The 15,603-nt window shown below is 34.6% G+C and overlaps 3 protein-coding genes across 3 annotated transcripts; all 3 read right to left on the bottom strand.

The window, feature by feature from the left end:
• Positions 1–851: 851 nt before the first annotated feature.
• Positions 852–2,995, bottom strand: LOC148772060 (uncharacterized). The gene is made up of 2 exons (XM_088822327.1): positions 2,669–2,995; positions 852–2,098 (listed from the first exon to the last, which is right to left on the bottom strand). Exons 1-2 carry the CDS (start codon positions 2,829–2,831, stop codon positions 969–971), a joined length of 1,293 nt encoding a protein of 430 aa, XP_088678453.1. The 5' UTR covers positions 2,832–2,995; the 3' UTR covers positions 852–968.
• Positions 2,996–7,173: 4,178 nt separating this feature from the next.
• LOC105957709 (Translocon-associated protein (TRAP), alpha subunit) lies at positions 7,174–10,983 on the bottom strand. The gene is made up of 8 exons (XM_012981668.2): positions 10,662–10,983; positions 9,691–9,855; positions 9,474–9,524; positions 9,141–9,229; positions 8,578–8,655; positions 8,278–8,481; positions 7,633–7,704; positions 7,174–7,504 (listed from the first exon to the last, which is right to left on the bottom strand). The coding sequence occupies exons 1-8, from the start codon at positions 10,726–10,728 to the stop codon at positions 7,454–7,456; spliced, it is 777 nt and encodes a 258-aa protein (XP_012837122.1). The 5' UTR covers positions 10,729–10,983; the 3' UTR covers positions 7,174–7,453.
• A 413-nt stretch (positions 10,984–11,396) lies between these two features.
• Positions 11,397–15,446, bottom strand: XCT (XAP5 family protein). The gene is made up of 12 exons (XM_012981670.2): positions 15,152–15,446; positions 14,781–14,846; positions 14,615–14,679; positions 14,425–14,537; positions 13,810–13,894; positions 13,546–13,622; positions 13,391–13,452; positions 13,143–13,274; positions 13,004–13,057; positions 12,260–12,325; positions 11,717–11,791; positions 11,397–11,593 (listed from the first exon to the last, which is right to left on the bottom strand). Exons 1-12 carry the CDS (start codon positions 15,320–15,322, stop codon positions 11,543–11,545), a joined length of 1,017 nt encoding a protein of 338 aa, XP_012837124.1. The 5' UTR covers positions 15,323–15,446; the 3' UTR covers positions 11,397–11,542.
• Positions 15,447–15,603: the final 157 nt, after the last annotated feature.

The following is a 15,603-nucleotide window of genomic DNA, read 5'->3' as shown; positions in this document are numbered from 1 at the left end:
TATTGTTGCACATGGTGCCATTAATACCTACTAAAGCTCTATGTTCTTCACTTATACTAATTAATTAATTGTTCCATATATTTGTATTTTTATTTATTTATATATATATATATATATATATATATATAATATTTTTTTTTTTTTTTTGACAGTTCCATATGTATATATTCGAGGCGATTTAGGGCTCGTTCGGTTATCGCTATAAGGTTCTACTGACTAAATAGTAGGGGATAATAGCATGTCCGGTTGGTAAGATTCACACTTTTTCAAACCCGCTACTAAAATCAAAGTCCGCTATTAAATGCTACTATTTCTTTAAATTAGTAGAACCCCTCCCCCTGAGATTAATTTAATAGGGGGTGATTAAAAAGGAAAAAGACAATTTTATCCTTAAAATCATATTTTATTATTGTAAACTAAGTGGTTTTATAGACAATTCATATATAATAACCGATTTTAACAAATTTAATAGAAAATCTAATCTAAGAAACTGAACATGCTACTAACTAAATAATTAATTAGTCAGTAGGGAGTTAATCCAATCTCATGTAATCCAATCTAATCCAATATAGGTAACCGAACGAGCCCTTACAGTTTTACACACAGAGAAAATGAACAAACATTTGATTTATCGATTCCCAAATAATAATTATACAACAAATGCAAGTCTAAGTTCAAGACGACAACAACAATACAAAAAACAATATTTAAAAATAAATAAAAATTTGCAAATTACACACTTGTGTCTATGATCACTCACATTGTTCTGTTTCCAAATACATGCAAATTCGACTCTTGAATTGAAATTAAATAAATAAATAAAGTCTTTATTCTTTCTTCTTTTTTTTTGCCTTTTCTTTTTCTTGCAGACATGAGCGCGTGGATTTGAATACAAACACCTTGCTTCATCAACAGCAACAATAACAGCACGTGCTAATTACACTTCCTTGATTTTTGCTAAGTACAGATCACGCATGAATGGGAAATGAAGGAGGGATGGGTGGGAAGTAGCCAAACTTGGGGTGGTGGAAGTACTTTGGCGGGATTTTCGGGAAAGGTGGAAGTGGTGGGCAAGGTTTCTTATAGAACGGTGGTAGTGGATACAGAGGAATTGGTGGTGGAAGTGGCTTCACATAAACCGGCGGCTTGTAGATCGGAATTGGCGGTGGAAGTGGCTTCACGTAAACCGGCGGCTTGTAGATCGGGATTGGTGGTGGAAGTGGCTTCACGTAAACCGGCGGCTTCGGCTTGTAAACTGGTGCCTTGGGCTTAGGCTCGGGTTTAGGCGGCTTGTAAACCGGTGGCTTGGGCTTAGGCTCGGGTTTAGGCGGCTTGTAAACTGGTGGCTCGGTTTTAGGCGGCTTTACTATTGGTGGGCATGGCTTCTTAGGCGGCTTGTAGACGGGTGGCTTAGAAACAGGCGGCTTGTAAACCGGTGGCTTAGAAACGGGCGGCTTGTAAACCGGTGGCTTAGAAACAGGCGGCTTGTAAACCGGCGGCTTAGAAACGGGCGGCTTGTAAACCGGTGGCTTAGAAACAGGCGGCTTGTAAACCGGCGGCTTAGAAACGGGCGGCTTGTAAACCGGCGGTTTAGAAACGGGTGGCTTGTAAACGGGTGGGTTAGGGGTGGGTGTGTAAACGGGGATAGGCGGAGGAAGTGGCTTGACGAAAATGGGCGGCTTGTAGAGCGGGGGAAGGGGCGGCCATTGGTGGTGGAAGCTTTTCAAAGGGGGGAGGGGTATTTTGGGGAAGTATTTTTTCCAGGGGTGGGTACTTGGGAGAGGCGGGTACTTGAAGTAGGGCCAGAAGAATTTGGAAGCGCAGAGTGCGGCGGAGAATTGGAGGGTTTTGGTGGGGGAGAAGGTGTTTTTGCCGACGAAGACTAGCTTAGAGGCTTCGATTCCGTTGTGGGCGGCGCAGGGGACGGCGGCTGCGCTGTGGAGCTGAGCGTAGCACTCTTCCTTGAGGTGTTGACCGCTTTGGTCAACGATCTCTTTCGGGAGTGATACTTTGAACTCGCCTTGCTCGTCCAGCGAACCGGATCCGAATCTTTTTGTGTCTCCGTTTTTCAGCTTGCAGTCAACGGTTACGTGAAGACCTATCTCGTAAAATCCACCATAAATTAAATTAAATATATATTTTTTCTTGGAATATAATATGATCACATGTTTTTTAAATAATGAATAAAACATGCATTAAGAAAAGATTCAACAAGAGGTGAACCGTGAACCGCCATTGCTTTAAATATGATCACGGCTATCATAAAATTGGTCGGCTCCATATTTAAATTCTTTTCTCGAGAGCCATTATAAATCGATATAAATATATGTATATTAATACCATTTATTCAATACATATAATTATGTATGCACACACATCTTTTTACATGAAACTATATACGTAGATCATATATCATATATATTTAGCTGTAAGAACAATGCATGCAAGGGCTTGGCTTACTTAAAACCCTAGAAAATTAACACTCTCAATATTACACCATTATCTTATCATCTGTCATGTGTGTGTGTGTGTGTGTGTGTGTGTGTGTGTGAGAGAGAGAGAGAGAGAGAGAGAGAGAGAGAGAGAGAGAGAGAGAGAGAGAGAGAGAGAGAGAGAGAGAGAGAGAGAGAGAGAGAGAGAGAGAGAGAGAGAAGTACGATGTACGTACCAGAAAATGCCTGAGTGGTTTTGAGGTTGTTGAGAGCGCAATCAGCACAGTCGGCAGTCCCGACAAGGTGGAAGGTGTTGTCATCTGCAGCAGCGCACAAATTACAGACTGCAAATAATAAAGACAAGAGGAAGAAACCCTGACAAAGGGAATTAACCCTCATTCTGCGCAATTGGGACCTCCTCCGATCCTCTATATTATTATATAACTAAAAAAGAAAAATTTAGAAGCTCATATATATATATGGTTATGATTCTTGAGTATGATGAACACACATATATATAATGATATATATATCCAAGGGGAAGTTATTATTATTTATTTTGGGGTTTAATTATAATCACACCGACATAATCTTAAATGATATCACATGAGGTTAGGTCCCAATTTTTCTTTTTCTTTTTCTTTTTTATTTATTAAATTAAAAAAAAAAAAAAAAAAAAAAAAAAAAGGAAAAAACAGGATTTAGCAGCAAAATGTGGTCACATGCACATATTATCAAATGGCATTATCTTCATTAAATGAGCCTTCAACTGCACAATTCGTCTTTTTCTCTCTTATGTGTAAATCAACTTATTAATTACCACCTCTCCCACCTAAATATTTATAAATTAAATATTAAGAAAAAAATAATATATTAGAAAAAATATATTATTGGGGTCTTAATTAAAATTGTGGTATTGATAGATTGACAGCATTATTATTGTGTATTACTTTTTTTTTCTTTTTTTTTTCAACTATTGATGATATATATGACCACTTCTTCTTTCTGGCATTTCACACAGTTGGGAAGTATAATTAAAGAATATCATACCTCAATTTTTCTAAGGCGTTTTGTTATTTCATCAACTTCACATGATTCAAGTTTTTATGTTTTGCAGCTAGCCAAAATATTTCATCATTTATTGAATTAAATATTATTTTTTTCTTTTTCCAATAATATTATTTACAATTAAATTAGATGCAAGCTAGCTAGCTATCCCAATAATATGATGCATTATTGTTGTGTAGATTGAATCTAAAACATTAAGATCTTGATCAGTACAGATAGATCGATCGTTCGATGTTATATGTTTCAAATTTTGCTATTCTAATAGGATTTGAATATCGAAAAAAAAAAAAACGAAACAAAATGATACAATGTGGGCAGGGGCGAGTCCACCCAAGGGCTAGGGTGGACTCAAGCCCCCCCTCACTTCCCAAATTTTTACCATTATATATATATATATATATATATATATATATATATATATATATATATATATATATATATATATATATATATATATATATATATATATATATATATATATATATTCTATTTAATTTTTTAATCAATTCAATTATATTATTTAAGCCCACTTATTTTTAGTTCACTTACTCAAAGGCCCCCGTGTATATTCTATTTATATTTTTAGTCTATTTAATTAATCCTATATATATATATATATGTGTGTGTCCTATTTTTCTTTTAGTCTATTCAATTATATTTTATATATATATACATTATATTCTATTTAATTTTTTAGTCTATTTAATTATATTATTTAAGCCCACTTATTTTTAGACCACTTACTCAAAGCCCCATCACCTCATGTATAGTCTCATCTTCTATTTCTCAAGTTCATTACATTTCTTGAAAAAAAAAACTTTGTTCTCTCTCACAGTCACACTAATAGCGGTTAAATTGCCATCCACCGACGATCGTTTTAGCATTTGACAACTTCTCTGTGTCAATTTGATAATCGACTTGATATTCATGTTTCTTAAATTTTCATAGCAATTTAGCTTTCACGGTTTTGGTATTATCTTCTGAAAGTGAAGGAAAAAAAATTCATATCGAATTTTCATCTCAAATTTCTTTCGTAGCAATTTTTTTTCCGGGGGCGCTGCCCCCGAACCCCCGTGTGTTTAAGCCCCCCTCACCAAACTTTCTGGTCTCGCCACTGAATGTGGGTGAATATAAAGTTGAACTAAAGTTTTTATTTTTTATTATTACACAGAAAATTTGAATCCTTAATATGAAGGTTGGGCAGGAAGATGTATATGTAGTTACACAAAATTAGGTTTGATGAAAAGGGTGAAAATGATATTTCAACTAATCAAGCTTGCTTTGGTTAAATTAAATACTGCCTTAACTCCCACATGCATGTATTTCTCATCTTTCCACTTTTTGGACCATTAATTAATTCTATATATAATCAATTATTAATCTAATCTAATTAATTAATTTCCACACTCTAGGGTTTTAGAGTGGCACATTAAGGTTTCTTAATTTAATTTGTCGGCTGTGTTAATTGATTGATTATGATCCCTTGTAAGTTTTTGAGACGATGTATAATTATTAATTAGTGACAAAATTATATAGCAACACTTTCCCTTTAATGATTGATGATTTTGATTAGTGTATGCCGACAACACTGCATTTGCAACATTAGAACGAAAAGAAAACCTAATTTCTTTGAGATTAATAAATTCATTTCACACGCCAAAAGATGGATTTGCCCTCACACAGCGGCGAATTCAGGATTTTTGCCAAGGTGGTTCGAAATTGTAGAATAAAAAATTTAAATGTCACTTTATAAAAATAGTGGACCAAAAATTGTAAGTGAATTGTGGAAATATTTAAAGCGAAAAAATGTGAAATTTATAAAAATAGTGGACCAAAAATTTACAATTTACAAATTTTAGGTGAATTGTGAAAATATTTAAAGAGAAAAAAGGTGAAAATGTTAGGATTTGAAAAATAAATCAGTTTTTGAGAGGGTGGGTTTCAAACCCGAAACCTACAATTCAATGAGGAAATATCTTTACCACCTCAACCGTAAATTTATGTATAACAGTATACTTATATAAAATCAAGGGTGTGCAACTGCACACCCTAGACCATAGCCAGATCCACCGCTGTCCTCACATACTAAATATACTATACGTCTCGTTCGGTTGCCATTATTAAGTCCGGTCGGCTATAAGTAGGAGTTTCTAACACGTTCAGTTGGCAAGATTCTCAACCCAATAAAAGTTGAATGTCACAATTAAATGTTAGGGTAAATTACAAACTCTCCTGAACTTATGCTAAATTACGAAAAATACACTCACCTATCCATAATTATCAAAATTCCCTCGATTTTGTTTCCGTCTAACACCGACCACCTTACGGTGTGATTTTTCACGGAATATTCCCAAAAAGATGTTGATTCTACCCCTAAACAGTCTCTTAAATATAAGTGACATTGGTAAACCTTCTATAGTAACTTGATTTCCTTCAACATCATATTGCAATGTCAGTGCACTTTCTGGATTGCTAATATGAATCATCAAAGCATTCATCGATAATTTTTTAAACATTTGTGCTTGGCTACCTTTAATATATTCAACGTCTGCAGGGTAGAATCGATATGTTTTTTTCGTAATTTACCCTAAATGGTAATATCCAATAAAAATAAAATCGAAGATTTTTATTGGAAAGAATATGTGTGGACAACAAATAGACAGCAGGGAGTAAGAAGTCTTTTCGCAACAATGAGAAATAATAAAGACAATCGCAATCGTGGGGGCGAGGCTGTGCAAATGCACACCCAACTAATTGTCTCTCTAAATGTGTGTGTAATTGATACACTCCTTAAGTAATATAATTAATTAATTAATTTTTTTAATATTTCTGAATTAATACTATTTAAGGAAATTTATTTAATCATTTTCGTTGGCTTTCACAATCAGACTAGTACATTGGTTCTGCCGCTGACCTTAATTCCTGTTAACTGAAAATGAGGTGCGTAATTGTCACCTCAACAACAATCTAATCTTTGTTAGTAGTACTATTATCTATCAATAATGATATTTGTATCGTTTGTCTCAAATCTTTTAACAAAACTGACACGTGGACGGTGGAGATTCAACTATAAAAAGAAACATTATTAATTCATTAGCTATTTGCAAATTATTCATCCAGAGAAAAATACAACATGGATGACATTTCTCCATCTCTACAAATATTGATGATTTAAGTTGTAAATGCCACCATGATTTGGTGAGGCAGTTGGCATTATTGGTATAATATATTAATAAAATATTATTATTATCATTATTATTATTATTATTATTATTATTATTATTATTATTATTATTATCTGATGTGATTTGTAGTCAATTAATCACCTCAGAAACTATAGTGTATCTTGCTTTTATATATGTATATATATTGATATTACCATACTACCAATATTTATCATTTAAAAAATAGTTCAAAACAAGAAGAAAAATAAAGAAAAGCAAGAACCACAATAATGGGACTGGTCCCCAAACAATAATCAGAAAAATCTATTATTTTTATAATTTTTTAAATCGCTGGAATTCATTGAATTTTCTAAAAAATCAAGATTTGAGTAAACGCAAGTTTCGTTTGCACAGAATCAATGCAAGTTTTGTTCGACGTATTTCTTACCTAATATCAAGTCTTTGCATCCGAATCAAGTTTCCTGCATGAGGCTCTAACTGAACATCGATTCAGCAAGCAGAAAAATGTTAGATTAATTGACAAAATGACCGTAATCTAACCAAAATCTCATGATTACAAAACTGTCGTTTTTTCTAAGTCGAACTCTCGGTTTTTCAGAATCTCTCTTAAGAAAAAGGGAAGTTTTCTGCTACAACAGTGAGTGAGGTAGGTACTTCCGGACTAATTTCTTCCAAATAAATAAACCTCGAAGTCCCTAAATTTTAATACACAAAACATCACCTCCATTACATGCTTCTGCTTACGGTCAACTGTTTGAGTGTGCACATCTACTTCTTCTTCTTTGATTTGTTGGACTGAGATTGAGTATAAGCAGTTCCCTGAACATATTAATAAATATAAGCCATTATTCCATCTTGCTAGCGTCAATATAAAACAAAATAAAACAAAACCAGAAGTCAAAAATAAAAATCGAAAATATAAAGAATGTGAATGCAGTCATACAAACCTGCAACCACTCGTCCATTGAGGCATCAGTTGTCCCGGTTCCAACTTCCACCTTTGGTGCCCTCTTGGTTTTCTGATTATCAAAACCGAGAGAAAAAAAAGGTGAATAAATTTTTCATAAATAAATGCATTTGCTAAATACATCAAGTGAACGTCAAAAAGTAAGATCCTTTGTCCAATTTTCGAGCCATATATATTACTAAATTGCAAATCACAAAAGTGAAAAGTTGAACTGGTAATGTTTTCAACTAACACTCGTTACTTACCCTCCCCCTTTTTACCTAACAACAATCAATCATCAATTAAGCATTTTTTGACTAACATATCTGAGTTTATATAAGTGTATTAGCATTAGAGATACCAATTGCAGATTTACTTCTATCATGAATGTCATAATGGCTTAAAGCAATTGCAAAAACAAATAGAGACAATTGCAGGAAATTTTTTGCACATATTCTAAAGGCTACGGCATGCCAGAATTTTGTGGCCAGCAAACAATACCATTTGCTAGCTCTTAGTTATTGCTATTTTTTTATATTTCCTGAACTTTCTATAGCACGTACATTGTTCGATGCTTTCTGAAACCTTTCGTAGCATAATTAAGAATTAGTACAAGCGAAAAAGAAAAAAAGAAAATTAAGATTACCTTGGAAAATTGTTGAATTTGGTTACGTATCCAAAATCCAAGAAGACCAAGAAGAGCTATTCCAAGGCAAAACAAGAATACTGACTCAACACTGAACATGCCGCCTGACTCAGTAACTTCAATTGTCCCGTTGTAGAAGGTACTCTGGTATGGGTGTTGGTCAATCTCATAAACGATAGTTCCCACAAGATCATATGCACCAGCCTGTAAGATGAATCAAATAAATAAATAGCAGCGGAATGAGCCACTAGATGTAATAGAAAATATGAAGGAAAACTTAAAACATTTTCTACAACTTACCTGCAAAAACTTGCTAACGCCAAATATATAAGGGAAAGAAGCTTGAGATGACGGGGGAACTGATGCATTCTTAAAAGCCTAAAAGAAACAAAATATTCACATTACGAACAAAAGCCTACAAGAAATCATATTAAGCAAGAAAAAAACAAAGGCAGTTCCTGATCCATAATTTGAAGATACATGTTATGTCTGATGGAATTATGTAAAACTGGAAAACATTAAATAGCTCAACCAACTCAAACAAGGCGCTAACTCAAACGAGGAATATGGAATACCAATATGCGGGATAACTATGATAAACCAGGATGACATGTTAACATATGGTAATGGTCAAACATTTTGTGTTTGTATGTTTATAAGCCAGAAACCAAAGATAAAATGTTTTTCATTTATAATTTTCGTACATCACAAGACTTACAAAGATATGTCCTGATGGGACAGAAAACAATTTCTAGCAGCATAGGCTGACAACATAAACATAGTCCAATGACTTCACCAGCATAACTAGGATGAGATTTTTTTACGGACACAGATTAACTGCACATAAAGTAAAGATGTGATACCTGGGTAGAAAGATTCTGAAGCAAGTAGTGGTAATTATAAGGAAGATGAACGCTAGCCTGGATGGCAATGACATTAATAACTGATTGCCCTGTGATTATATCAAAAACACGATAAGTAACAATTAGCTCTGCAAATAGTTAACAGTTGCACCTACATGAAAACCAATATTAGATGAAGGGAGTAAAAGCCAAAAATAACAGCTAAATAAATAAAGGCTAGAGGGTATGACACGACAGACAAAATTCAGAAGCAAGTGACAGAATAAGACACAAAACTTCATTAAATGAAATGATTAGAAAACACTTGAGCACAACAATTTAACAAAGCATTACCGTCATTTTTAATTCCAACGAGAAGTTCACTTTCTTCACCAGCCACTACATCTGCAAAATGACAGGACTAAGTTAGAGACACAATTCAAAGGACAATAGAGAGAAACAAGAATACACCAGTTGGCAATAAAGATATCAGTCAATGATTTTTTTCTTCCTATTATCTTATTTGTTTTTCGGGGTGGGGGCGGTAGAAAGTACAAAAACAATCACTAACTTTTCGAGGGGTTTTTGGGAAAAAGACAAACTGTTTCCACTTCTGGAGCTGGACTGAAATTCCCACTGCTAAAATCTTGGACATCATCACCAACAATCCCGAGATCCGCTCCTTCATCAGCTGACTCAACAATATCTGCGTCAGGGTCCGGCTCACATCTTGCAACTACCAAGCAAAATAGTGTAGTTAAGATACTGTTGAGTGTATGTAGTTGTGCTCAAGTATAATTTGTATGGATCATAGAAACCTTAAAAATTAGTTCGAGGATCCAAGTAAATTAGAAAACAGGATTTAATCTAAAACATGAAATTAGTACAGACTACATAAGTGGATAAAGGGGAAACTGAATTATAAGGACTGGTGAGGAACACAAAATCGGCAAACTGTTTCTTCAAACAAATGAAATAAAAAGCTTAAATCAACCCCTTCAAATCTGGATTCAGTGAGATTTTCGAAATAGTGAAGTCCATTTCACATCGGAATGCAGACTCAATTTTAACAGAGTATCCCTCAAATAGGACAGCTCTCACTCATTATTTATACCGACTCCCAGGCACTAAGGCAAACAATTGAAAAGGGAATGCATTCAGAATACTCGATCATTAAAAGCTTTATCAACTCCATAACTAACACAATCTCAAATCTCAACACATAAATACTAAAAATCAATATATAAATAAATAAACGCCAATTAAACGATATAAATCAGCAAAAAACATGAAAATGAGTCTCGATCTGATTTTAACGGCGCTACAGGCAAAACCAAATGCAGATGAAACACTAAACCCTAGAAAAATTCACGCTGCAATTCGAAATTATCCGTGCATGTACATGCACAGAGACATGGATGCTTAATTACAACTGTAACTTAAAAAAAAAACACACAGTTTTCCCCAAAAAAGAAAAAAAAGAGCAGAAATCAAAAGTGGAGAAATCTGAATAGAATAAGGATCTGGATCTGAGATGCATACCTTGAAGAATTGATGAAGAGAGAAGGAGCAGGGAGAGGGCGAGGATGAGAAAACCCCTAATTGACATTTCGCTTCTTTATTATTGCTTAGAACAAAACAGAGTGTTGTGAGAATGGGGAATTGTGTGCGTGAGGAACGAGAAACAAGGAAAACCTTTTTAACGCGTGGACCGGAGAGGGTCAAAACGGGTAAATATTATTTCATGGGCCACAAGTTGAAATATCCAGTTTCATGTGGCCAAAATGCAAATATTTCATATCTCAGTACGCGCGATCGTTGACCTAGTCGACGGAGTTTAGCCACTTCATTTGGACCTTTGGTTATGTTGTCAATAAAATTAAAACTTAATAAAATTATATTTCTATATTATTCTTGAGATTACGTTTAACAACAATTAAACTTTATTTAGTTTGAAATTAGAGTTTTAATTAAGGTTAAAATCCAAGTCAAAATCAATTAAAAATATTTTTAATAAGTAACTGCGATTAGTTTTTTTTTTTTCGTTTGAAAAATGACAGAAATCACTCCAGTTTAATTGAGGGTAGAAATGAAAGTCAATACCAATTAATGACATTTTGCCATTTTTATCAGCTACTAAAACAAATCTTTTAGATAAATTACACAAAGCCCCCACTAGTTTAGGTGTAATTATATTTAGATCCTCAAGTTTAAAAATTTACCAAAAAAAAAAAAAAACCTTACTTCGAACAGAAAAAAAGAAGAAAAAAAAAAGAGTTGGGTTCAACAGTTAGTTCTGATACCAAGTGTTGTGACACCAATAGTAGAATAAAAGTTCCTTGAATTTAGACATAAAACTAGATTTGTTCTAACTGCTGAAAGATCAACAGCTAAAGACCAAAGGAAACTAGCACTGAATTAAATCAATCCCCATGGATAGTGTATCGCTCCCATTTCTTTGTCGGATCGTATATCTGCACAATGAAGATACCAGGATTTACAATCAAACGGAAGAAGGTAAAAAAAAAAAATCGTATAAGGTTACCGAGTATAGTGAAAAAAACTAGAGAGAGAGAGAGAGGGGGGCGTAGGTTTACCTCCCATCTTGAAGCTGGAAATATATGTTTGTTCTTCTCATACCAATGTCTCTCAACAACTTTACCAGCATGCGACTGTTGACAAAGTATGCTAGATTACTTCAGTGTGTTGATGATAATGTCTATCCAACTTCCACAGAAATCACAATAGTCGTGCAGATAGATAAATGCATTATAATTGATATATTCAATTAGCTAGTATGGCATATATATGTCAACCCCAATACAGAGCACGAACAATACATACACATACATACATAAGCCCCTCAAGAATATTCATAAAAGATGAAAAGGAATGGAACTTACGCAGTTATTAAAATAATTCACAATTTTAAATTTATGGAGGGAGTCCAAAAACAAACACTTGCATCACTATATATTAAATTGAATACTGGAAATAAATTCTGCTATATAAACCAAATATGCAAATACGGGACTCAAAATGTAGCTCCTCCATATTACTTCTTGAGACCATAAAAGTGACAAAACATGAGACTGATTTCCCATTACAAGTGGAACTAATGTTATGTCAAGAAACCTTACCTCATCTTTCTCTTTTGTCGCGTCAGCAATAGTCCGAACATCCTCATGTACGTCAAAATGGAAAAGCTGTAACAAACCCAACAGTTTAAAACACATGCACCAAAAATTTCGTTCAACATTACATGTTAATAGGCTACTAGAAGAATTTATTATATTATTAGACAGTAGGGCCAAGAAAATAATGAAGAATGGGCCAGGATTCGCCTCAAGAACTCTGAAATAGAGGAATCTAGCCAATATCATGTTATATCAACTGACTCTCAGCTGAAACGTAAATTTATGACATTATACTGAATTTCTTCGCTCAAAATGCAAGAGTGTTGTACGTCTCAATTTAACCTTTTCCATTAGCAACAACAAGTACATAAATGAGGCATCCCGAGAATTTCTATTGAAAGAATTTCAGTATAACTTCAGCACCAAGTGCTGAGGATTGCAAATCAACCCCTTTTTCCACATCCATTTTGACATCAAGAAAGGAATGAGTTCCAAGCTAAAGTTTACAATCATAATTGATGATCAAATCCTCTCATAAATCTATTTTTCTTGAAGTTGTTCAGTAGAGTAATGGTCTGAAGGAAATTTTATGTGGCCGACGACTTATGGTGTATCATTAGAACTAGTTTTTAATGATGATAATAAAAATCACACAAATTTGAATTAAGCAATCTATTCACGAAAATATAGTTAGCTCATAATACTTCAAATGCGCAAATGTTTAGAGACTGAAAATCAAGACATTACCGGTCCACTTTTGCCTCTAGCCTTGTTCACAATCAGCTCATAGAAACTGTGTTGCTGTAACATGAAGAGGAATTTTAACACGTTTTTGCAATTTATAAATTGGGACAAGATGAGAAAAGTGTATGAACGAAGGTCTTACATGTGGAATGATGAGATCTTCTTTCACATAAAGCAAGTTCTCAACTGAAGTAGTCCGAACTTCTCGGAACTCAGGAGAAAGCTGCTGCTGAACAGCACGAAGAAACTCCCCTATTGTATCACCTTTCCGAACCTGATAGGTTAAACGATAAACTTAATGAGTTTCAACAAATCCCTTTAAAATAAAAAAATATGAAATCAGAAACATGATAGGTCGTTGAATAAGACGAATATGAGGTAATCATAAACCTGAGTCACTCGTCGATGGCCAGTACCATCCCAATAACTGTAAGTGATTTGAAGAGGCTCGTCTAAAAGATACAAAAAAGGGCATTGAAATCAGAAAAAAGTTGCTTAATATGAAATTTTATACTCATTAGTGCACGTTAGATTTCAAGACTAACTTTTGATCTGTGCCTGCTCAAGAAGCCACTGTTTGCGCAAACGTTCACGCTCAGCCTGTTCCTCTGCCTCCCTCTCACTGTAAGAGTGTGCTTCAAACTCCAAAGATCAAGGATGAGTAAAAAGTTGAAATTCATGGGCAAGTGATTTAATAGAAAAGAACGAATACGCAACAACCATGTGTGAATATTTAAACTGGTACAGATCTAAAAGGGTAAGAAGTGAAAGGAATACAAGGGTAAAAAAGAAATGGATAGATTACCCACCTATCGGGCAAAAAGCTGGTTTCGACTGTAGGGTCTTTTCCAAGTTTTCCGAATTTTCGGCGGCCATGGCCTTCAGAGTCTTCATCTTAAGACACATAAGACAAGAAAATGCATCAGTGAGGATTGTTAAAAATCATGTGCTTATTCGATCAACTTTTCAACGAAACGGTAACTGAAACTCGATACTAGTTACAATAAACAAAATTTGTATCACATTAGACAGTTCAGACTGAGGTGATAAAGAACATATATAGAAATCAAGTCTGGCCAAATAAATGATATCCACCTAAGTAAATGATTTCCTTTCAAAAGCAAACTATCCTTTAGTGAATGACCCTAAGCAAAAATAATATAAGAAATAATAATAGAGACATGCAAAAAGAAACTAAGTCGTGGAAAATGCGAAATTTGTTTCTTAAAAAATTAAAAGGATCAGCTCTGGAATGCCAAAAGAGATAATGGAGTACTGAAATATCAAAGAGGTATCTCCTAGAATAATAAGAAGGGTAATCGAATCAGGCGGAGATGCAAATCCATATATTTAAAGATTTGTACAACAAATACTAACTAACCACATCAATAACTAGTGCTGAAAGTACGAACAAAGATGCTTACTATTTTCCTCGTCTTCCTCCTCATCGAAGCTCTCAAAATCATCAGCAAAAGATAGTCGGGGGTCCGCCTTGATTTTCCGCTTCTTCAATTTCTGCAACTGAAGCTCCTCCTCCCTTCAAGAAAGATAAAAAGATATTAAAAAAACATGAAATAAATAACAAGATTCTTGCAAATAATACTGGCAACTCACTCTTGCTGCAACTTTAGGAGCTTCTCCTTCTCTTCCTCTTCAAATTTGTTCTTAATATTTACTCTCTGCAACACAAAAAGTACGTATTGAACCACCGAAAAATCCAGGTAAAAGGGAGGGGCAAAAAAAAAAAAAAAAAAACCAAAAGAAGAACTACTCAAAATACCTTCTCAACATATTGTTCTCTAGTCACTAGACCAACGGTTTCTTTCTTGAATGCAGTCTCGAGAATCTGAGCAATAAACACAAATAGTTCAAAATCAATAAACCAGTAACAACTATAAGGTAGTAACATCATCGGTATTGTTTCTAGTAATTAAAAAAACAAAAACAGAAATGCAAGGACTACTCCTCCCTCGTTTCAATTGAAATATGTGGGGGCAACTTCAAATTGTGTATTAATTGGTGATATCAAGTTAAATAATGAAGTACATACACATACGACCTAATCGAACAATGTGATATCTAGCTAAGAAATTATGCACTTATATAGCTCAAAAACGGCGACGTTTTCGAAAGGGAAAATGAGATGGATACCTCGGAGGTGCTGGAACCGAATTGAAGGAGACCAGGTTGGCCTTGTGAAGAGGCGGTTTTGTTCTTGAGCTCTTGGATTTTGCGGCGCTCGGCTTCTCTCTGCTTCTCCAGCCGTCGGATTCGAACGGCGTCCTGCGCCGTGCCCACGTAACCGTCGCCCATACCCGCCATGATTGGATTGATCCTCGACGAACTAGGGTTTGGATTCGCCGGTTATTTTAGGATGATTGAAATTGAAATTGAAATTGAAATTGAAATTGGGGGTTAGTGCCTCGATCGAGGTCGTGTTTTAATTTTAATTATTTGGGCTTGTGAAGAAGGGAAATTGGGCCAACCAAAAATTCCAACAACTCATCTACATACAAATAGACTAGGGTTGCAGACAAATATAAATAAATATATAAGCTTCTTTTTGGGCCTTCATTGTTATTTTAATGAAGTGGGCTGAACTA

Source organism: Erythranthe guttata, chromosome 2 (genome assembly GCF_056151865.1).
Source record: "Erythranthe guttata isolate IM_541 chromosome 2, IM_541, whole genome shotgun sequence".
Taxonomy (NCBI): domain Eukaryota; kingdom Viridiplantae; phylum Streptophyta; class Magnoliopsida; order Lamiales; family Phrymaceae; genus Erythranthe; species Erythranthe guttata.
The sequence above is the reverse complement of the archived record's forward strand: the minus strand, read 5'-3'. Positions and strand labels throughout refer to the sequence as shown.

Excerpts from the sequence above, each read along its gene's own strand:
- LOC148772060 (XM_088822327.1), bottom strand. The coding sequence starts at position 2,831 with ATGAGGGTTAATTCCCTTTGTCAGGGTTTCTTCCTCTTGTCTTTATTA. Across the intron at positions 2,099-2,668 it reads AACCACTCAGGCATTTTCTG|GTCTTCACGTAACCGTTGAC; the intron begins GTACGTACATCG and ends TTTACGAGATAG.
- LOC105957709 (XM_012981668.2), bottom strand. The coding sequence starts at position 10,728 with ATGTCAATTAGGGGTTTTCTCATCCTCGCCCTCTCCCTGCTCCTTCTC. Across the intron at positions 9,856-10,661 it reads CTCTTCATCAATTCTTCAAG|TTGCAAGATGTGAGCCGGAC; the intron begins GTATGCATCTCA and ends TTTGCTTGGTAG. Across the intron at positions 9,230-9,473 it reads CGTTGGAATTAAAAATGACG|GGCAATCAGTTATTAATGTC; the intron begins GTAATGCTTTGT and ends ATATAATCACAG.
- XCT (XM_012981670.2), bottom strand. The coding sequence starts at position 15,322 with ATGGCGGGTATGGGCGACGGTTACGTGGGCACGGCGCAGGACGCCGTT. Across the intron at positions 13,623-13,809 it reads ACCAGCTTTTTGCCCGATAG|TGAGAGGGAGGCAGAGGAAC; the intron begins GTGGGTAATCTA and ends ACACTCTTACAG. Across the intron at positions 12,326-13,003 it reads CTAGAGGCAAAAGTGGACCG|CTTTTCCATTTTGACGTACA; the intron begins GTAATGTCTTGA and ends GGTTTGTTACAG.